A 24,001-nucleotide genomic window follows, 5' to 3' on the forward strand; every position below is an offset into this window, starting at 1 on the left:
GCATACTCACTGTAAATAAATAGTGTTACTTAGTACATAAGATAAGACATCCTTTATTCGTTTCAATTGGATATTAAAATAAAATTAAGTACCTCTTTTTTTATATCCATTTTTTTTAACAAAAAAAAAAATCATCCTTAGCCATTCTTAAAACCATCGTTTTAAACTTAATTCAGATCAATTCACAAATCGGTAATTTTCGGACACATTTAAACATTTTTAAAAATACATATTTCGTTTAAGGTTTAAACGTTTACGCTTCAGTCAATTAAGTATATGAGCATTATCTTTGAGCTTACTAAGTAAAATGAACATGGTTCATGAAAGTAGATAAGTTAAACAAACAAATATAAGTATATAATAAGTAGGGTTTAGTGCAGGTGATTCAGTCTAATGTCTAACCATGTTCGGGCACGCTAAGTTTGCACGAATTCTGTGCTTTTTCGTTACTTTAATTGTGTCTCAGGATATTTTAATCCAAGGACAGTTGTTTAATAGTGGCAATGGGATAGGTCTTTATGAATACAACTATGAATCACCTTTAAACAAAGAGGAAATGGTCGAGTTTCGGCTACCAACAAATGTTTTGCCAAAATCGTATGTACTGAATATTGAACCTAACTTTGAAGATTTCACATTTAGAGGTTCTGTAAATATAATTGTTAACATTAAGGATGATGTTAAACAAATTAAATTAAATGCCAAAGATTTAAACATAACAAATATCTCAGTAAGTTCAATAAATGCGAACTCAGTTCAAGACATTAAATATCAATATGTGCCTCGAGATGAACAATTGATTATTTCTAAAGACCACGGACTTGATTTTCATGCAAATGTAGAACATAGTATAATGATAAATTACACCGGACCGCTAAGAAATGATATGACTGGTTTCTATAAAAGTTCGTACTTGCAAGATGGCAAAAAAAAGTAAGTGAAATAAAAATTCGTGATTGTTAACAGAAAAACGTAATAGATATCGTAAAATTTTATTCAAGATTTCTCAATTTATTCGAATTAGGATATTAAATTAGAAATTTTCATAGAAAATTATTTTCGAAAATCTTTAAAATCAAATAAACTTAATTAGGAGAACTGTTACTTATCATGATATACATAATATCAAAATTTTAATTTTCGGTAAACATTTTTTTTATCTTCAACATTGTCATTTTCAATTAATATAAATCATATTACAAACTATAGACATTGTGCATTATTGAAATAGAGAAGTTCGTAATAGACAAATGTTGCGTAAGTGGTGTGATCGAATTACACATCTACTATACAAATATTTTCTAAAAGTTAAAATAATTCTAAAAGAGTTTATTTAAATTTTTGCATATAAAAGTTTTTGTTCAGAATAAAAAAACAAACATGATAAAAATTCAATTTTAATTACTTTACCGTATTTTATGATGATACTGTTGCTCATGTACATATTTTTTAATAAGATAGCTTATTTTTGAGATATTTTTTATAAAATAACACTAATTTTCCACATGTTCTGATCATACGCATAATTAGAGCGCGCTGTTATTTTAAATTCACTGTGTCTATATTCGTAATATAATTAATGCAAATAATATACTTTTATTAATATTAATGGATATCTATAGATATTATACTCAAGTAAATAATGTATTATAATAAATTATATATTTGAGTAGAATAGATAGAATGTGATAGTAGTAACGTTTTGTGTCCTTTATGGTATATTCCAAGTGCATTTATTTTTTCATCAAATGGCTAATACATACCAAAAGTTATATTTAACTATGCACACCTTCATAAAAATATTAGATGTTATTAAATTATTACTTTTTCAAGTTCTATATGCATAGTTTTTAAACTGATTAGTTTCAAATTATCACAGTCATTTTATATTTTTCAAGGAAAATAGAAAATTTATATTAAATTTAATTTTAATGATGAATATTTAGTGAAAAACAATTTTACATAGATGGATAGCGGTGACTCAATTCGAGCCTACTTATGCTAGACGCGCATTTCCATGTTTCGACGAGCCAGCAATGAAAGCTAAATTTAAAGTATCGATAAAACGAAAAGTAGATCAAATAGCTTTATCCAATACTCCAATAAATGAAAGAACAAAAGATGAGTAAGTTAAAAAATTAAGTATTTTTATAATAATATTTTAGTATTTTTTTTATGCATTAAAATAAAAATGTTTATACTATTTAAGTATGTAGAAAAAGTTTATTATTATTTAAAAAAAACTTTTTGATTTGTAGGAAAGGAATGTTTACTGATCATTTTGAACAAACGCCCCTCATGTCACCATATTTATTAGCAATGTTCGTTGGTGAATTTGAAGGTCGTAGTGCAGGTCAAAATATAAATGTGTACACACATCCAGATTATTTAAACCAAACAACATATATAGTACATAAAGCAGCGAGTTTACTAAAAGCAATGGAAATTTACACAGGAGTAGATTATGCTTTAAAAAAAATAGATCTATTAGCTATACCTGATTTTGAAGCTGGTGCCATGGAAAATTGGGGATTAAATACTTATAGGTAATTATATATATATATTATACTATGCCAGTAAAAATTTGTTAAATTAAAACCTTACAGAAATTGAATTTAATAACTTATAATGTGTCAAAAAAATTATTTTAGACAAATACGTATTTGCAAGTCAAATTCAATAATTATGTAGCTTACTATGTTCCCTGAATAATTCTATTGAATTAATCATATTAGCAAAATAAATTAAGAACAATTTGCTAAAGGGGTAGCTACATTTTTGGGGTTTTTTTTAATGAGTATATTCATCATGAACCCCTTAATAATCAATAACTCAAAATGGTATTGAGAAATTTTTGCCTTTTGGTTCCTTTTAGGTACACGTTTTTTTCAATTTATCAATCACAAAATAATTTTTATGTTTATCCCTTATACCTTATAAAGGTGTCAACTTAATTTTTTCAAATGGAAATATTCATAATTAATTAGTTTATTTTTAAATAAACTATTAATTATCTATTAAAATAGATAATGGTCTATAAATAATTAGTCAATGACAACTTTTGAACTGGTAGGCATAAGGTGAGATGCGGTTGTTATTTTAATCACTAATCATTTTTCGGCCTTACATTCTTGTCGTCTAGGAATAAAAATGTCAATAACTTCCGAAATACTGGTCCAAAAGTTACTATCGACCAGTTATTTTCTTAATTAGATCATTATATATTAAATAGACTAATTATTTATATGTATTGCCATTTGAAAAGATAAAACTGACACCCTTTGATTTTTACTTTTCGATAAATTAAGTGATTCTTAGTAAATAAATCATTCTGTGTGTATATTTCATAAGTTGATCTCACTGTATTTTATATGGTTTTCAGGGAAAGACTTTTATTAGTAACAGATAAATCAAAAACAAAAAGTAAAGAATTAGTTACAACTGTGGTGCAGCATGAATTGGCTCATCAGTGGTTTGGTGATCTAGTAACTTGTGAATGGTGGGATAATACTTGGCTAAACGAAGGATTCGCCACTTTTTTTGAATATTTTGCTACACAAACGGTACTCATGATAATAAAGTTAATTTTTTTTGTATTTAATCTTTTAAATTAATTAGGTCGAACCCAATTGGCGACTAGAAGATACATTTATTCATGAAGTTCATCAAACAGCTCTCAAAGCTGATCAAAATCCAATGCACCCTATGAACGCATTCGTTAAGAGTCCAGAGGAAATTAAAAATATGTTCGATGTTATTTCCTATCAAAAAGGTGGTTCTGTTCTCAGAATGATAAAATATATTATTACTGAAAAATTATTTAGGGAAGCTTTACATAAATACTTACTGTCTTATAAGTTAGTACAAATAATTATTCGAAAATTGAATACCATTGTATACAAATTTTTAATTAATTTAGAAATACAACAGTGAAACCTGAAAATTTGTGGAGCAAAATTGAAATTGTTTTAGAAGATAATAATTCAATTATAATAAAAAAAATTAATTTTAAGGATTTTGCTAATTCTTGGATAGATCAGTCAGGATACCCATTAATTACTGTCAATAAAACTGATGATTCATTCTTTGTAACGCAGGTAAAGTGAGTTATTAAGTTTCCTCTGAAAAGTACAGGAAAGTTGATTATGATAAGAAATTTTCTTCATTGAATTGAAAATATGCAGTTTAAAATATTTCTCCCTAGTTTATCATTTTTGGTTGATTATATCATAAAAAATAGGATAAATTTTGAAATATCTAAGATAACTTAACTCTTTATTTATTAAAATAATAAACTATATATAATTATTATAGATTAGAATAATAGTAATGTAATATTTATAATTTTATTCATCTAATAGGTATAATTATATAAACAAAGTTATTTATCATATTTTTAAGTACTCTTGGTATATTAAAACATTTTCAGAAAAGATTTTTCATAACACCACCAAATAAAAATGATACTCTTTACACGGATAGAGATACTAAATGGATTGTTGGATTAACATATACAACTAAAAAAGAATTAGATTTTAACAATAATGATATAAAATGGCTTAAACCTAATGACACGAAATTAGCTATAACAGGAACAAATGATGGTGGATGGTATATATTCAATCTGAAAGCTTCAGGTAATTTTTAAAATTTATTCTATATTGATAATTAATAAGAATAAAGTTGTTAGTCTGAATACCTAAATTTAACAAGAGGACAGATAATAGTTTTTAATTATCCGGAACAAAATAAATCACATTACAATTTTTTTTCAATATTATTACTTTTATATTTGTTAAAAGTTCGATAGATTTTAGTGTTGAGCTTTATTATTATTATATATAAATATTCACTTATAATATTATTTCATTACATAAAAAAAGTCCAAATTATCACTGTCTTAAATATTTAAAATTTGGGTGTACAATTTAAAACCTAATATACGATGAAACTATAATGTTGTCAAGACCAAAAATATGTCTTTAGTTTAATAATTTTTTTCATTTAAAATATAGTTGTGAATTGTAATTTTTATTGACTTAAGTATTTTAGGACATTTGCACTAAAAATTACTTGCATTGAATAAACAAAAAAACATATAAAAATAATGAGTTTATAGTGATATAGTCGACCATATGTAAAAAACAAATCAAATTCCTCTAATTGATTTTGTAATAAAATAGACTTTTATATTCTTAAAAGATAGACTATGCCGTTTTCTATTTTTTTAATTTATTTTTAGGATTTTATCGAGTCAATTATGATAATGCTAACTGGTATGCCTTGATAAAACAGTTAAATGAAAATCATACAGTCATCAATGTAATTAATCGTGCTCAACTAATAGATGATGCACTAAACTTAGCAAAAGCTGGTTTGATACATTATATCATACCATTAGAATTATCTACTTATTTAGATAATGAAAAAGATATGTTGCCATGGTATTCCGCTATGGAGGAATTTGACTTTTTGTTGGAACGATTAAGAAGAGACGAGTCTGGTTACAATAATCTAAAGGTAACATTTACGATTTAAATTAATTAGTTCATATATTTTGTAATCAGGTCATTTTTCCAGATATACGTGAAACAATTAGCAGGAAAAATATACACTTATGTTGAAGATCTTATTGTAAATAAACATACTACAGATCATAAAATTAAAACAAGTTGGGATACATTTTCGAGTTGGGCTTGTCGCTTAGAAAATGAACATTGTGTTGAATCTGCAAGAAAATACTTTAATAACTGGAACAAAACAGGAGAGTATGTATAAGCTTTTATGAGAACATTAGAAAAAGTGTAACATTTTTTATTATTTTACAATTATTAAGAATTCCGGTTGATGTAAAAGACTCATCTTGGTGTATTGGAGTAAAGGAAGGAAACTCAGATACTTGGGATAAGTTATTAAATATTTACAAATCGTCTGATGATCCATCTGAAAGATCTTCTGCTCAAGTGGCATTGGCTTGTTCCAAAAATTCTACGCAATTATCGAAGTAAGTAAATTAAAGAAATTATTTTAACCCATAATAATTTTATATAAGCTTTTTATTTGTTTAGATATTTAGGTTTTATTTTAGAGGGTGAAAATGGACCTATTCGTCAACAAGACTTCATATTCATCTATAGATCACTGGGATCAACACAGCAAGGGATTACAGCTATGATTGATTTCCTAACTAATAATATGAAAAAATTATTATACGATTTAAGTTACGGAGAAGAAATAATAACTTCAATTTATTCTATATTAGTATCAAAAGTGTCAAGCGATAAAGAAATTGCTAAAGTAAATATTTTTTTATAACTTATAGAAAACAAATAAATTTTACTGTACCATTTAATTTTTAGGTGAATGATCTTAGAAATAATAATGATTTACCATCAAATATTAAAAAAACATTGGATAAGTTGTATAATCAGATAGACGATAATATGATCTGGTTTAATAACAATTATGAACTAGTTAGTAATTGGGTTGAGAAATACAACGAAGAACATCGGAAAATTGATGATAATACAACACCAACACCATCAAGTTCTGTTAAAAATTCTCAAGTTTGCGCGCTCGTATTGATCATGGCTATTTTATCATGGATGATAAAAATATACAACTAATTAAAAAAACTTTCGATTAAGTGGATAATTGTACAATTCAATAAAACTGTAAATCAGTTTAATAAAGAGAAAGTGAATTAAAATTATTTATAATTTAAGTATATTTTGTATAATATTTAATAATATTAAATAATAATGTAAAAAAATTATTTTATTGCACGTATGTATAATTTATTTAAAAATTTGTAGATGATAATTTGAAGTGGCTAAAAAATAAAAATATCAATACAAAAATTTAATTGTTAATCGGTTGCTCAATGTGATTGAATAGTTTAAACAAAAGTAATATTAAGATGACATAATTATTTTATTTTTAGTAAAATGTCATTATTAGCAAACCTAAATTCTAGTATTTTGGCATCATTTTAATTACAGAATATTTAGTTAAAAGTCAATTTGTTACTAGGAAATAGAATTTTATTGCTTCATATAGAAGTCATCGACGTTATTTTGATTGAGCCTCTAATGTATATTACTACAAGGAATATATTTATGGGAAATTTTTGAAGCTTATTTCAAGTTAAAAAAAATATATTTTTTCACATCTACTAAATTTGTTTTCTATAAATAATTTTAATATAAACAATTCGCAATTTGGAAGATTACATGGTTAATTTCAAAAAAACTTTAGATGCCTTTCCCGTTACACGTTATTGAAAATTATGTATTTAAAAAGGTAATATGTTTTGTAAAAATCTCTAATGCTTTTGATGTCATATATTAATATATTTAAAATAAATATTATACTGAAAATATTGTTATTGCAATAAATTCATAATAAACAAATATTAAGTTGTGTTACTATGCTCGCCAATCATTAAGATACTGATGACTCAAATATTTTTCATTTTTGAACGAACATGAATATTAAATACTACATTTTAAGCCAGATAAGTTTTATTAATTTAGGTGTAATAGTTCCAAAAAATAGTCTTTAAAAAAATTAATTTGACGTTAAGTACCTTAAATTGATAACTTTATTTCACCTCTTTTGTAAAAATTGTTTTCAAGTTATATTATAATTTTTAACGATTGGAGTTTTATGAAATTGATATATTTCTTCATAAAATGAAGTTATGCTTTAAAAAACTTTTCCTTATCAATAAAAAGTTATAATTAGTTATTATCTCAAAAGCAGTTGATGTTTCATAACAATAACGCAAAACTTCTAGTTTTGATAGTAGAAGAATATTTTTTATTTTTTTCATTCCATTATTCTCTCAAAATAATTATTTGTCTTATAGACATTATAAATGTGTAAAATTTTATGCATCTACTCGAATAACATATTAATAATTTCTACTCAAAGATAAGATTAAATTAAAATACAGGACACTAGGCTAGTTTATCATTGTTGAATTTTAAATAATTAAGTTTAAAAATTTGCTAAATAATGATGAAAATGAGGTTAAATATATTTATTTTGATAGTTCTTTGTGTTGTAAGTTATGGATTTAAACAAAACCTCATTGATAAAACGGAAGTCGATACTCAAACAGTATCTTATAACTTTTATTATAAATTGTTCCAAATAAAAATTCATCACGTGAATATTTCTTTTTCGAATGTGCTATTACAATTGTTGTACATACATGTAAAATCACGAAATAATTATGATGAATTCTAAAGACTTTATAATTAAAAATGTCACTGTACATGAAACAATGTTTGATCGAAAAATTGTTAAAACTAATGTCACGGTAGTACCTAAAAATGAATGATTGATAGTAAAATTTACCGAAGATTTAGTCAATAAGCAAAAGTATTACTTAAGGGTTTCATTTTCTGAAAACTTAGGAATGATATATTAGGGTTATATAAGAAATTTTATCAGGAAAAAAATTCAGCAAAGTATGAAAACTTAATTTAAATATTTGGTTATATTTAGTTTTATTAACGCAATAATAATTTTTAATTTAAATATTTAATTTTGATTGGACTACTACTTGTTATTAAATCATTTTTAATATTTAATTATTGACTATAATAAAATAAAAAAAATACTTGTAATAAATACTATAAAATCATAATTATTTTAAAACTCGCACAACACAATATCTACTTAAAATCAGCATTTGACTCCTCTCAAGAGGATTTAGTAACTCTCTGCTGAGAGAGGGTCAAGTTAATAGAGCAATGTAATAAATAAAGATAAAGAACAAAAATAGTTTTATTGTACGTTAATAATTTTATAATTTTCATTTTGATCTAAATTCAATAAATTTATTTAAATGTTTAGACTGTACTTGTTTACCCAAAGAAATATCCACAGTGAAAGAGAAATACTAAAAATTTAGAAATCGATTTAGATAAAAATTAAAATTATTAAATTACTTACCTGCAATAAAAGCTGTTTTTTTCTTCGTCTTCAATAAATTTGTTATTAACTTTCAGTCAAATGCTGATCTTAAGTAGACATTGTGTTGTGCGTTTTTTAAAATAATTATGTTTTTATAGTATATAATACAAGTTTTTTTTATTTAATTTAAGTCATTAATTAAATAGCTGACTTTTTAAATAATTTATACGTGATATGATATTTAAAAAATACTAATTTTATAAAAAAAATTGTATAAAAGTATTATGTCAACCTTTTATGAAATTTATTATTTTTATAAAAGAATAATTGATGTATGAAAAATTTTGTCAATGCCTTTTTTATAGGCAATAATAAGTTCTATAATTAAGTTTCTTAATAATTTAACATTAAGTATTAAAAAAAAACTACCTTTAATTGTCTTATTTTAACCTCAATGCGGCACCAGATGGAGTTGAGTAAAATCTTTCATTACTTTTTTATACAACTGAACTAATCTAAAGGGTACCGTCATAAAACAATTGAGTTTGAAAAATAAGGAGCACCCTACAAAGTATTAATTTTTTTAGTAATTAACATCTTAGACGTTGTAATAATAAAATCTTTTAAATTTCAAATAACAATTTAAAACTTATAATTTAATACATTTTCTATTGACCTGACAGTATTTATACTCCAATACTCCATTGCTCCAGCAGAAAAATAAAGTATAGCTAGCAGATCATTTTTAAGTATTTTTAATGAAATATATGTATACTCTTTTAAGCTATTTAAAAGTCTTTGTATATCATTCTAAATGTGATCAGTTTTATTTATAAAATCTTCACGCGCAAACACATTAATAATACGGTTTTTGTTAATTGAAAAGTGTTTAAATGTACCAACAAAAAATTAAGTAATATACATTAGATAAAGTATTTTATTTAAAGTAAAATAGAATTTAGGAAATAATGTAACTGTGAGCGAATTTAGAAAATCATGGACAAAACGTTTTGAATGTAATAAAAAAAACGATTCCATCATGCTATTACAGGTAAATTTTTATAAAATATAAGTACCCAAAAAAAATAACCAAAAAAATCAACTTAATAATAAAACAAATTCTAACTAATTAGATAACTATCCTACGTGGATATTTTTTTATTAAACTCAATTGTAAATAACGAAAACAAAGATATTTTTAAATGGTTTATTAGCCTAACATTTACGAAAACAATAATAATTTCAGTTATTTATCACGATTGCTTAGTTGAAAAACATCATTGTACCTTGTCCAAAAATATCAGGGTGGCACATATTTAATATTCAATCATCCAATTTATTTTTTAATATTTTTACATAACATTGACATCATTAAAGCAAATTAATTTTATTTGCAAGTTTTTATCGATTCAGATATGACAACGAAAATTGGATTGCTTTAATGAAACAGTTGTACATATATTAAATAGAGCACAATTAACCGATGATTTTTTCAACTTAGCTCTCGTAAGAAAATTAAAATTTTCAGTGCTTTTTAATTATTTGATGTGTCGCTTAACTAAATTATTATTCAGTCTTACAAGAGAAAGTTATTTAGTATAATGTATCAAAAACAAGAAATATTAGTCTTAAATAAAAATGCATAATTTTAATTTAAGTGTAGTTACAATGTGTTCTCAAAATGAGAATGCCTTCTAGAATATTAAATTATACGATTTCGACTATTGACTATTTCAAAAAATGGAAAAACCATGAAAAGTATTGTCCAATTCTCAAAGAATACTGGTTAACGTGTACATAATCATTTTATTAATTTATAATAATTTTAGAATACCTGCAGATATTAAAGATGCTGCTATTTGTGTTGGAATAAAAAATAGTTCTAAAAAAACTTGAGATAATCTTTTGAATTGTACTCAAGCACAATAAATTTTTCAGAAAGATACTCAACACAAACTGTTTTAGCATGCTTTAAAAAACAAAACTAAGTTAATTGAGTATACTCTTAACAATATTTACTGTATTCAATGATTATGTGATGATCCTTCACACTAGTATTTAGTTAATATATTAAATATTAAATAGAAAAAATATAAGCAAATTTGTAATATAAAAAAAAGAAACAAATAATTAAACTAAACAGCGTTAAAAGTGATTTAATAAATTTGAGGAAATCGTTTATTGATAAAATCTTTAAATTTTTATTGTAAAAAATATATTTCTTAATATTCTTCTCCATTTATGTACAATTTATGTTATGCATAATATGGAAGATACGGGTCATGCCCTCTCCTTATATACCAATAAATACTAAAATCATTTAAATAAATATCGTCATGAAAAAAGGAAAAATAAGAAGTTAAAAGATTGAAAATATTTATGATAGTTTTACAGAATAACTTAAATAAAAAATAATGTATTATTTGTTCGTGGTAAAAAAAACAAAAGATTAACTCAATTAATTTTAAAATACTAACAAAAATTGTACAATATTCATCATTTAAGGACTCAATATAATGTTTTTGAAAATTCTAATAAAGAAATTTAAATAAAACATTTCATTGAAAGCCATATTATCTTTTTAATTCAAATAATTGAAATGGATAAGAGAGATAAGATCCCACTTATTATTAATCCACTCACACGTAAAATTCACGTATCAATAAAAAATGAATTATTTATTTTTTTAAGATATTTAGTAGTTTAGTAAGATTTGTGTGAGCGTTGTAATATGTTCAAGTTAATAATAATAATACTGTTTCTTGGAACTATATTCCAAGGAAAGTGCGAGTTAGATCAACATGAACTTTATCGATTGCCTGATGATACATTCCCGCTATTTTATGCTATTCAAATTATACCAGATCTACAGCAAACTAATTTTCCATATTTGGGCAATGAAGATATTATTATTTTGGTAAGGAAAATAACTCAGGTAATAACATTAAATGCTGTGGATTTTGAAGTAGGAGAAATAAAAATCGTGGAACATGAGACTCAAAAATCAATCAAAGTTATTGGCCAACAATTTGAAGATTATGAAATGCTTAAAATATATACAGAAACACCATTAATTATCGGTCGTAAATATCATGTGAAAATTCCATTTCATGGCTTTATAAGAGAAGATATGACTGGATTATTTAGAAGTTCATATAAAACAAATGGTTCTACACAGTAGGTTTTTTATTGTTTTATATGCCAAAGTATTAAGTATTTATAACACTTATATGATTTCTTAGATGGATTGCTTCAACTAACTTCGAGCCAACTTATGCTAGAAGAACATTTCCATGCTACGATGAGCCTGCCTATAGAACACCTTTCCAAATTTCTGTTGGGCGTCATAAAAATCAAAAAACCTTATCTAATATGAATATCAATTCCACTATTGCTAGGTATTTTAATAAAATATCTCTTTAATAAAATTCCAACGCTTCGAGTATACTTTTTCTATTTAAAATTGAGTTTATTATACATAAAACCTAATTCTTAAGAATTTATATTTGTTACCTATTATATATTATGTTTATAGTGAATATTTTGATTTTGAATTGGATATTTATGAAATAACTCCACCTATATCAACTTACATGGTTTCATTTTATGTCGGTAATTTTAATCTATCTAAAAATTTACCGTTGAATCCTTCAATATCAATTTACACAAGAAAAGGTTTTGGTTCAGATGTAGAATATGTCTTTGAAGAAATTCCATTATTAATTGAAACAATGGTTAACTTCACTGAAATACCTTACCAGTTCACAAAAGTAGAATTAATTGCTTTTCCTGATTTTAATAGCGCTGGATCTGAGAATTGGGGATTGAGTGGCTACAGGTACAAAATTAAAAGCTTAACTGATAATTTAATAAAACTTTTTTTTTTAAGGGAAAGCTATTTATTTATTAATAAACAATCTACTGCCATGGATAAAATTAAAGTTACTAAAACTCTCCAACATGAACTAGCCCAGCAATGGTTCGGTAATTTAGTAACTTGTTCATGGTGGGATAATCTTTGGTTGAAAAAAGGATTTGCCATATATTTTCAGTACTTCGCCACTGCAACAGCAAGTTTAACAAATTTAGTAAAATGCAAAACTATGTATAATGAATTTCATATTGGATTCTTAGGTAAAACCCGAGTGGCGTCTCGATGAATTGTTCATTATTGAACAACATCAAACTGCACTAGCTTCAGATCAAATACCAACGCATCCAGTAAATTGGTCTGTACAAGGTACAGAAGAAATTGAAGATATTTTTGATCAAATAATATTCAACAAAGCTGCAGCCATTTTAAGAATGTTGAGGAGTATTGTGGGAGATAATTATTTTCAAAAGCCTTTAGTACAGTTTTTAAAACATTTTAAGTAAGGTCTTTATTTTATTTATTACTTTACATCATAGTAGCTTTAAAAATATTATCTAAATATAGTTTTTATAAATCTAACTTTTAATATAGGTAATTTATTTACAGTTATAGCTCAGCAACTTCAAATCATTTATGGGCAGTATTTGAAAACTATTACTTCGAGAAGGACTATGAAGTTAATGGTGACATGTCTTTTTCATTTTTTATGATGTCTTGGACGGATCAACCAGGATATCCTGTAATAAATATTAAAAAACATAACGATTCTTTTATAATTACTCAAGTATGTAGTATTCTAAAATTCTTCTGGTAAGTTATATTATTTAATAAATGTTATATAAAATTTTATAGGAAACATTTTCTATTATTCCATCAAATAATGACAAGAAACAGAAATGGTTTGTAGGCCTTACATACACGCATCAAAAATATAAACAATTTGGTAATTTAACACCAGCAAAATGGATGAGAATAACTGATGAAACTGTAACTATACCAATTGAAGATGAATTTGATTGGTTTATTTTCAATTTGCAATCGACTGGTATTTTTAATCAAATAATTATTTGCTCTTCATTATTGTTTATTTTTATGATTAGGATTTTATAGAGTCAACTATGAAAAGGATAACTGGTTTGCATTAATTAATCAACTGAATAATGCATGTGAAGAAATCCACGTTCTTAATCGAGCACAACTCATAGATGATTCTTTTAATTTAGCTAAAGCAGGATTATTGAACTACTCGATACCTTTTGAACTTTCAAAATATTTAGAATACGAAAATGACACCATACCTTGGTATACAGCAAAAAATAGTTTTTCTTATCTAATAGATAGAATGCGTCGTAGTTTAAATGGTTATAATTACATAGAGGTGATAAATAATCTGATTTATTTAATTTTAGTTATTTAATGATCTATAATGATTAATTAATTAAGCGTATAAACGCTAATTTAAAATAAAATTACACTTTCAATAGTATTTATGTTTTGCTTGTAAACTTTTATTCATGTTTATTTAAAGAATTACATCAGAAATTTGGCAGAAATTATTTATATTAAAGCTGAAAGTACTATTCTAACGAACAAAACTAAGGATTATCAATCATTGTCTAGTTGGAACGTATTTTCATCATGGGCCTGTTCTTTAAATAGTAAAAAGTGTATTAATCGCGCATTATCTTACTTTGATAAATGGAAAGCGGGAATAACGTAATTATATCAAAATCAATATATTTACTTGAAATATTTACGGATGTATATACGTTTTCGGACTCGTTGCAGAGTCTATTTTTAGAATGATAGTTACAGACTCGTGTTTACAGTATATTTTAATATCAGCTGATAATTGATAACGTCGATATTGTTTATCTTTTGTTGTATTTGTCGTGTTTTTGTTGACAACTGTCAGTTTTTTGTTTACATACGGTTTTTGTTGTTGTTTACGGCACTTTTGGCGTTAAGTTCTTCCTTTTCTACCTTTTTTCCTTTGGTAATGTTAGGCATAAATTTACGTCAAGCGCTACAAAATAATTCACTTACAATCAAAAACATAACCAAGACACTTAAGAAAGCGGCAAAAAGAACACATACACAATGATGAAGAGCTAAAAAAATAACTTAATATGTGAAAAAACTAGAATTAACATAACAGAAAGTTTCCAGTATAGAAAAGGAAGAGTTAAATGCAAAGAATGCCGTAAACAACAAACTGATAGTTAACAATAACAACAATAACAAATAATCAAAATCGATGTTATCAGTTATCAACTAATATAAAAACATATCGTAAACAAGCTAAGTTGACAGTAAAATAATAGCTTATTACTGAAAACATAGATACATTCGTAAACATTACAAGCAATACGACAATATAAAAAAGCTTTAACACATTCAAAATCAATATAAACATATAATTTTTAAATATTTAATAATCCTTTACTTTTTTCTTTTTTAGAATACCTGCTGATATTAAAGATGTGACATTTTGTATGGCTGTCATGCATGATAAAACTTCAAGAACTTGGGAAAGAATGTTAAATCTTTATGTAAAAACAAAATCTATATCAGAAAAAGATTCTGCTCAAACAGCACTCACATGCACTCTTGTTCCAGAATTACTAAATAAGTATAAATATTTACTTACTTACATATTACAATATCTAAAAACAAAATGGTTTTAAATATTATTAATGATCCCTAAGGACTTTATACTTTATTTACGAAAATGAAAATAGTCCCATTCGATTGCAAGATTATTACTCAATATACTCAAAAATGGCATCAACACCTATAGGCATAAAAGTACTAACTGATTTCCTAATGAACAATTTAGATATACTATTAAGAAAAATTTCTACTGGTGATAAAATTGTAAAATATATCTATGGTACTTTAGCATCAAAAGTTACCTTGGATAGCGAAATACAGAAGGTAAAGATTTTTTTTTTTGTAACTGATAATTTTTAATAAATGCGAATCAATTTTTATTATAGCTATACCAATTAAAATCAGTAGATATTTTATCAAAATCGATTAAATCATCATTTGAGAAATCATATCGCATAACAGAGTATAACCTTCATTGGTTTCACACTTATCATGAGTCTGTTAACCACTGGTTAGGTGTTCCAACTGATCCTTTACCACCAACGACAGAACCCGAAGACTATGATTATGATTCAAGTTCTTCAACAAGCTTATATTTCCAAAAAAATATAATTATTATTAGCTATGTACTATTAATCTCAATTTTATTGAACCACAAATAAAGATGAATTAAAATAATTCAGAATAATATGTATTTTATTTATATTTCACAAAAAATAAATAATTAAATGTAAAATTTACTAATTTTGCATAATTTTTTGTTGGAATAAAAGAATCAATAATATAAATTGGGAACATTTCAATTTTAAATTTGTATTTTAAATGTATGTAATGTATTTAAATGTATGTATTTTAAAACAACCGGAAGAAGTTTACCCTCATTTAGGGATTACTTTTTTCTTTTGGTTTTTATTTCAAGGACTGATTAATATATCTCTAATTTAATATTAAAATTTAATGGAAAAAGTCTGTAATATAATGAAATAGAATATTAAAAATGTTAATTTTGTTAAATGGATTACGGTAAATTAATACTGAACATTTTGTAGCTAATTTTTTAATTAATCATAATAAAATTATTTTGTAGAGAATTTTTGTTTTTGTGAAATCCACATTTTATTTTACTATTATTTTTTTGACATGAATTTTCAAGTAAAAATCACTTTTTCTATTTATTATTTCAATTTTTGTTTTATATTTATGTTTTTTTACTATAATGAGATTTCGAAGAAGTTAATTTTATATAAAAGCCTTTTATTCAGAATTATTAATCATCTTTCATTAACAGATATTTACTTAGTTACAATTGATCTGGGTAATTTCATTTGTTCTGATGTATATGAGGACAATAATTAAAAGAAGTAATTTTTCATTGCCTTCTAGATATTTTTTTTATTTATAAACATTAATGGTACACAATGAATTTAGATTCAAGAACTAAGTTGATAAAATAGAAAAATCAATTAAACAAATTAAAAGTGTATCGAGCCAAAACATTACTTCTATTTTATATTTAAGTGTTTCGTAAATAAAATAAATTGTATCATTATCAATAAAACTATGATAAGATATAAGAGACAATCTCATTTGTACTCATAAAATATTGCGCACAGTTTTTATTGAGAAACTGTCAGTTATACCATATTTTAATGCTTAATCATGTTGTTAGGATTTATATTAATTATAGTAATATCACAATTTTTAAATGGGATTTGCTCATTTTTACCGAAAGATACAATCCCAAAATCTTATTGCCTTAGTATACTACCTAATCTCGAAACAAATAATGCTTATTTTATTGGATTGGTAAAAATAAATATCCAAACACAAAATACTACATCAATAGTGTTTTTAAGTTCAAAAAATCTAACACTTGAATCCTCAAATATCACTGATGTTGCAACCCAAAAAAATGTTCCAGTCAAGAATTTGATATATTTAACAGATCATGAACAAGTTAAGATTCACTTAGATTATCCTTTAATAGCAAATCGAGAATATTCAATTTCTATTAAATTTAATGGCTTACTTAGAAGTGACATGAGTGGATTTTATAAAAGCATATATTATGACAAAGGCGTGATGAAGTAAGTATTATTACTTTTTAGCAACTAATTTATTATTTTATCTCCTAAATGTAAATATAACATAAGATTGATATTTAAGAATATAATAGAATGATATTAATAAATATTGAAATAAATTTAATTAGATTATATAAATATTAATTTTTATTACTAAGAATATTAAAAAAATTAAGTCTTAAAAATTTTATTATTTTTATTAATGAATTAGAAAAAATATATAAACCTTATAATTAATTGATTCATTTTTAGTGACTGAATTAATAAAAAACAAATCGATTATAAGGTTTTTTTTTTATCATTGAGTCGACAAAATGAAGCTTTGCTTTGTTTAATTATAATAGTATTGAAAATCTAATATTAACAGAAATCATACATTAGAAAATTAATTCTATTTTAATTCGTTAAAAGAACTCTAGCTGTCACTCATTTCGAACCAACATTTGCAAGAAATGCATTTCCTTGTTATGATGAGCCATCCTATAAAGTTCCATTTAATATAACCATTGGAGTATTTAATAATCAGTTAGCATTATCGAACATGCCAATATCACATACAACAAAGTAAGTTTATTATTTACTCAAAACATTTTATTAAAATTATTTGTTAATTTTTTTCCATTATTATTTAAAGCAATAACTATTTAGATCACTACATTTCGACACAAAATATTTCATGGATACATTTTCAACAGACACCACCAATACCAACATACTTGGTAGCATTTTTTGTTGGAGATTATCACAATTTAAATACTAGTACTAAAGTACAAGTTTACACCCCTCTTGACTATTTGAAACAAACTAATTATGTTATAAAAAAAGCTCCAAAACTTATCAAAGCAATGGAAAAGTTTACTGGAATTCCATACGATTTGCCAAAGTTAGATTTAGTATCTCTACCTGATCTTGGATTTAAGGCTATGGAAAACTGGGGAATGAATACTTTTCGGTATTGGTTTTATAAATTATTTCAATTGATTAAGAAATACTATAGTAATCACATATTTTTCCACAGAGAAAGGTTACTTTTAATACCAGACAATGCCAAAACTTCGATTAAAGGGGCACTTACAACAACTATTCAACATGAAATAGCACATCAGTGGTTTGGCGATTTAGTTACGTGTGACTGGTGGGATTACACGTGGCTAAATGAAGGATTTGCTACATTTTTCGAATATTTTGCAACGGCTACAGTAATTTATAATTCTTTATTCTTAGTACTTTTTTATACTTGGCTCAGGCTTAATTGTCTTTCTCAATGAAGACCTTTAGAAAAAATAGGATCCTCTTTATAGTCTTTCAATTTTTAAATGCGGTAAACGCAGTAGTGAGTTACGTCGAGTTTTAAATGTTTTTCATTCACCAATCTTAAATAGTAATAAAAAAAATACAAACAAATAAAAATCATTTACATATAGTCAAATTTTGAATAAAAAAAAATGCTTTATTTGTATATATATTTTGGAAATTTTAAACTTTGTAAAAATATTTTTAGGTAGAACCTGAATGGCGATTATTAGATTTTTTTTTAATAGAAAAACATCAAAGTGCATTAGGACTTGACCAGACTCCAAATCACCCTTTGTCTGTTTCAGTACTTACACCCAGTGAAATTTATAATAATTTTGATGGAATAACAAACAATAAAGGAGGTTCAATTCTCCGGATGTTGTATTACCTCGTAGGTGAAAGTGTTTTCAAAGAAGCGTTGAAGCTTTATTTAACTAAACATAGGTAAGTGTGTTGTATCTATAAAAAGTTTTTTTATAACTTAAAAAAGTTTCCTGAAGATATGGAACAGTAAGACCAAATAATTTATGGGATGCATTTGAAAATGCTCTTTTTATACAAAATAAGAGACTTTTGGGAGGCCAAACAGTTAATAATATAATGGATATTTGGACCAAACACGCTGGCTATCCTGTTGTAAATGTTGAAAAGGATGATGAACAAATAAAATTGTCACAAGTAAATAAAATATATTTCTTTTCCTCGATAGTTTTTAAAATAACGTATCAGTCATTTATACGTTTTTTTTATTTTTAGCAACGGTTTTCAATACATTCGCAAAATAAAAATGATTCAACGAAATGGTTTATTGGCATTACATTAACAACAAGCTCAAACAAAAATTTTGAAAATTTAAGTACAATTGCGTGGATGAACCCAAATGAGGACACTGTAATACCTATAGAAAGTAAATCGAAGTGGGTTATATTAAATTTGCAAGCAATTGGTAAATACGATTTTTATTTTTCATTAAAATTCTTGTGTTTATTAAAAATTAACTATTTTTTTAATAGGATTCTATAGAGTAAATTATGATAAAGAAAATTGGCTAGCATTAATAGAACAACTTAATGAATCTTTTAAAGATATACATGTGTTAAATAGAGCTCAACTTATTGACGATTCCTTTAATTTAGCAAGAGCGGGACAATTAGATTACAACATACCTTTAAATTTGATAAAATATCTAGAAAATGAAGATGATGTTATTCCGTGGTATTCATTTATAAACAACTACAATTATATTTTAGATAGGATGAAACGTAGTAAAATATATCCTGAAATTAAGGTACAGAACGATACAGTCACTTAAATTTAATTTGTTATTGATTAATATGTATTATTTGTTCTAATAGTTGATGCTTAAATATATTCAAAAATTAATGACTATAATTTATAATTTTAGAATCATGTTAAATATTTAGCAGGGATCATTTTCAAAAAATTAAAGGAAATGGTAGACACATATAAAGATTACGCTATAGAAGTAAGTTGGAATTCATTTTCTCAATGGGCATGTCAATTGGAAGAATCGGAGTGCATAGTAACTTCAAAAAAATTATTTCAAAATTGGAAAAATAATATTGAGTATACTTAAATACAATACAAAATTAATATTGTTCAAGATAAATAACTTTTTGTGTATAATCTTAATAGAATACCTGAAGATATAAAAGACGCAGCACTTTGTGTAGGCGTCAAAACAAGCTACACCACAGACAATTGGTATTTAGTTTATAATTTGTACTTGAACACTAAATCTTTACCAGAGAAATATTCTGCACTTAACGCATTGGCATGTACAAATGATAAAGCACAATTAAAAAAGTATATAATAATTTATTTTATTTATCTAAGGTCCATGGTTAAGATTTGGTTAAGAATTCTTAAAATAATAGTCTTAAAATATTAAGAAGTAAAAAATGAAGATAATTCCTATGAAAATAGTGTTGTATAATTTCTTTTTGTTTTTTAGCTTCAATATGAAGCCAAAAAAGTATTAATTTTACCATGGTGTTAATTTTTTTAATATTTTTTTTTGCGTCTGTCACTTTTTTTTCTCAGCTCAAACTAGAGTAATTATTCTCTACGATACGTCAAAAAATCACCAACCGTATCTTATTAAAGACATTATCATTAAAAATTGAAAATATTGGTAATTTTATTTATAAATCTACTAATATTATTAGTAATAACTAATATTATTAATAACAATATTAGTTATTTAAATATTAAATAACTTTTTAAAAGATATGTGGATAAATACCAAAGTGGTAACAGACAAAAAGTTTCTCAGCTCTCACCGAACCGATTTCTTTCAACAATACGTCAAAGGATCACAAATTATATCTAGTGGAAGACATTACTCTCAAAAATTGAAAAAAATTTCCCTCGTTCCCCGTAAACGGGGGAAATCTCCAAAAAAATGATAAATTTAAAAATCGCAAATTTTTGAAATTTTTTTATTTGTTTTTACTTAAAACTGCCATAACTTTATCGAAAATAATCAAATCAATATAATTTTTTTTATAAATACATGATGTTTTTACCTATCTTTTTTATAAATCTGACCCTTTACTTGCCTACAGGGGGGAATCAAAATGACAACTTTTTTACAAAAATTAACTTTTTCAGCTTAACTTTCGAAAGTGTTCCGGAAACTGTGACACTTTCATATATATCTTAAATTAAAGCTAATGTAATATGCTTTCTCATGGAAAAAAAAATTCGGATTTTATTTTGTCTTCACATACTTTTTTTTTAAATAAAAAACCATTTCCCTTTATATATATATATATATATATATATATATATTATTGCTTTTATTAGTCCATTAAGAACCATAGCGACCTCCCCCTAGGAGGAGGTTTTCTTAGCCATTTATTCTCCGAGACGGGTGGTTAGTCCTGTATGGTATATATTTATATATATTACACTTATAAATCATAGAACTTGTAACCAGGATATAAATAAGGAAATAGGAAATCGTGTAGCATTTGGAATAATTCATCAATTTTTTAAAATTATACACTATGTACAAATTTGCATTGAAGCGTTTTTTATGATAGTGATTTTAATCACTGACAGATATTATTATACTTGACCTAACTATGCCACGTCACCACTCTGCCTCGACCCCTTTGTACTGGGTTCTTTAATAATATATCCGTACAAATTACAAAACTAAATTATTAATAGTAAATAGTTAATGTCTAAAGTATTATCAATAATACTTTAGTAATAAACCATTTATATTTTAAGTTATCAAATATAAATTGAAAACTAAAAATATCAACATAAGTTTTTTAATGACATCGGTAATTTTTTGGAACTTTTGTCTTTGTTACCGGAATAGAGTTAAATTTTTCAAAATTATGGCATTGATAATTTCAACTAAATATTGGTTGTGATCTTTTGATGTATCGTTGAGCCAAATAGATCTAATAAAAGCAGTGTAACGGCAAATTCAGATACAAAAAAAAACCAGGCTCAGTAAAATCAATAGCTTTTCAGCTAATAAATGTGGTCCTGATTAGTCTATATTATGTAATAAATAAATAAAATATTTCCTTCAAAAACGTTTTAGTTATGTAGAAATGATTTTACCCGAAAACAATGGAAAAATTCGCCAACAAGATTTCAAAACTGTTTTTAAAGCAGTAGCATCAACGACGTTAGGAATTGACGTTCTATTAAATTTTCTTGACGAAAACTCTGAAAAAATATGTAATGAATTACCCAACGGTGAAAGTGTAGCAACAGACTTATACTCAATATTAGTATCAAAAGTGTCTTTGGATACTGAAATAAATAAGGTACATTATTTCTATTAACATATTATAAAAAATGGTAAATTTTTTATGACAATTTTTTAATTAAATTAAGCGTTGATTAATGGTAAATTTATATCATGTAGTATGGTATTGTAAAACAAATACATTCAACTTTTTTTATAGTACCTAAAAATTTAATGTACTAATATATAGTACATTTTGATACATGTATAAATGAACATAAATTAATAGATATTTGAATCAGATTCAGGTGAACATGTTTCTCTAATGATATAAAAATATTTTCTTATTATCTTTGAAAAGTAGGAGACTACTTTAGGCTTAATAGCTCTCTTAGAAAAGCATTTCAAGTCATAAATGTAAAATTACCTGAAAATATGCGAGCAAATATTTGTTGAGGTTAGTTTGAAACGGCATTTTGGATCAAATTAAATAATATTATGTATTGATAGATAGAAAATGTACAGAATCAATTTTTGTTGATTCATTAAAAATTTAATGTACTAATATATAGAATGAAAAAATATTTTATCCAAAATTTAAATTAGAAATCCATAATTCTGCATGTAATAGTAATATAGATATAGTAATATAATATGCCTAACATAATTTGGCTTGAAGTTTTTATTGAAGATGTCAACGTTAAGTAATGTAATTTTAATAAATTCAAATTACATAAATTTTGTTGGAAACTTATTGATACACATATGTGAGTGTTCCAATTGAAAAATGACGTGTCCAAAAAAATGTTTTTGTTACAGAACAAATTAATTAATTATTATAAAATCATCGTTTTTTCAGATTAATAAAATCAGACAAAAAGAAAGTAATTCAATATCACTAAGAAATAGTTACAATTATTTGTTCATAGAAATTCAAATGAACTTAGATTGGTATAATTCTTTTTCAACTGTTATCAACGAATTTGTGAAACCAGGTTCCACTAATGATTCATCAACTATTTCTCCAATAACTACACCTACGCCAAATGGTGAAAATCGTTTAACTAATACTTCAACTAGTCTTACTCTTTTACTATCCATAGCATTAGTAATATCACTAAAGATGTTTGTATAAAATTTTTTATTTATTTTTTACCAACAAATAAATATAATTATTTTCCATTAACTAAATTAAAAATTTATGAACATTTTTTATATAACCATTAATTTTATTTATAAGCAATTACACCTAACTTTTATTTTGATTTTATTATAACAATTAAAACAGTCGAGGTTGTATAGTATTTAGTATTAAAATGTTCCAAGATATTAAATTTAATCATTGATTTAAATGTAATTAAGTTTAATTTTTAAATGATTATACAGCTTTTATACGATTTTACCATATATTAATGAGTAATATATTTATTATTTTATAAGAATATGTCACAATAAAAATAATCCTTGAATACC

The 24,001-nt window shown here is 24.8% G+C and overlaps 1 protein-coding gene across 1 annotated transcript; it reads left to right on the forward strand.

The window, feature by feature from the left end:
* Positions 1 to 228: 228 nt before the first annotated feature.
* Positions 229 to 23,937, forward strand: LOC126893642 (uncharacterized). Its single transcript, XM_050664038.1, has 36 exons — positions 229 to 933; positions 1,967 to 2,125; positions 2,259 to 2,546; positions 3,383 to 3,563; positions 3,619 to 3,857; positions 3,920 to 4,097; positions 4,430 to 4,637; positions 5,243 to 5,520; positions 5,581 to 5,768; positions 5,837 to 6,004; positions 6,069 to 6,297; positions 6,360 to 6,624; positions 11,637 to 12,102; positions 12,168 to 12,323; positions 12,461 to 12,763; positions 12,815 to 12,995; positions 13,060 to 13,298; positions 13,406 to 13,583; positions 13,652 to 13,844; positions 13,900 to 14,177; positions 14,328 to 14,515; positions 15,261 to 15,431; positions 15,508 to 15,736; positions 15,799 to 16,071; positions 17,063 to 17,499; positions 17,908 to 18,060; positions 18,131 to 18,448; positions 18,515 to 18,695; positions 18,998 to 19,236; positions 19,293 to 19,470; positions 19,549 to 19,738; positions 19,806 to 20,080; positions 20,198 to 20,379; positions 20,449 to 20,619; positions 22,379 to 22,607; positions 23,388 to 23,937. The coding sequence occupies exons 1-36, from the start codon at positions 404 to 406 to the stop codon at positions 23,661 to 23,663; spliced, it is 8,595 nt and encodes a 2,864-aa protein (XP_050519995.1). The 5' UTR covers positions 229 to 403; the 3' UTR covers positions 23,664 to 23,937.
* Positions 23,938 to 24,001: the final 64 nt, after the last annotated feature.

This window comes from Daktulosphaira vitifoliae, unplaced genomic scaffold, assembly GCF_025091365.1.
Source record: "Daktulosphaira vitifoliae isolate Bord-2020 unplaced genomic scaffold, ASM2509136v1 Scaffold_1, whole genome shotgun sequence".
NCBI lineage: Eukaryota > Metazoa > Arthropoda > Insecta > Hemiptera > Phylloxeridae > Daktulosphaira > Daktulosphaira vitifoliae.

Excerpts from the sequence above, each read along its gene's own strand:
- LOC126893642 (XM_050664038.1), top strand. The coding sequence starts at position 404 with ATGTTCGGGCACGCTAAGTTTGCACGAATTCTGTGCTTTTTCGTTACT. Across the intron at positions 5,521-5,580 it reads CTGGTTACAATAATCTAAAG|ATATACGTGAAACAATTAGC; the intron begins GTAACATTTACG and ends TCATTTTTCCAG. Across the intron at positions 18,696-18,997 it reads AATATTTTGCAACGGCTACA|GTAGAACCTGAATGGCGATT; the intron begins GTAATTTATAAT and ends AAATATTTTTAG.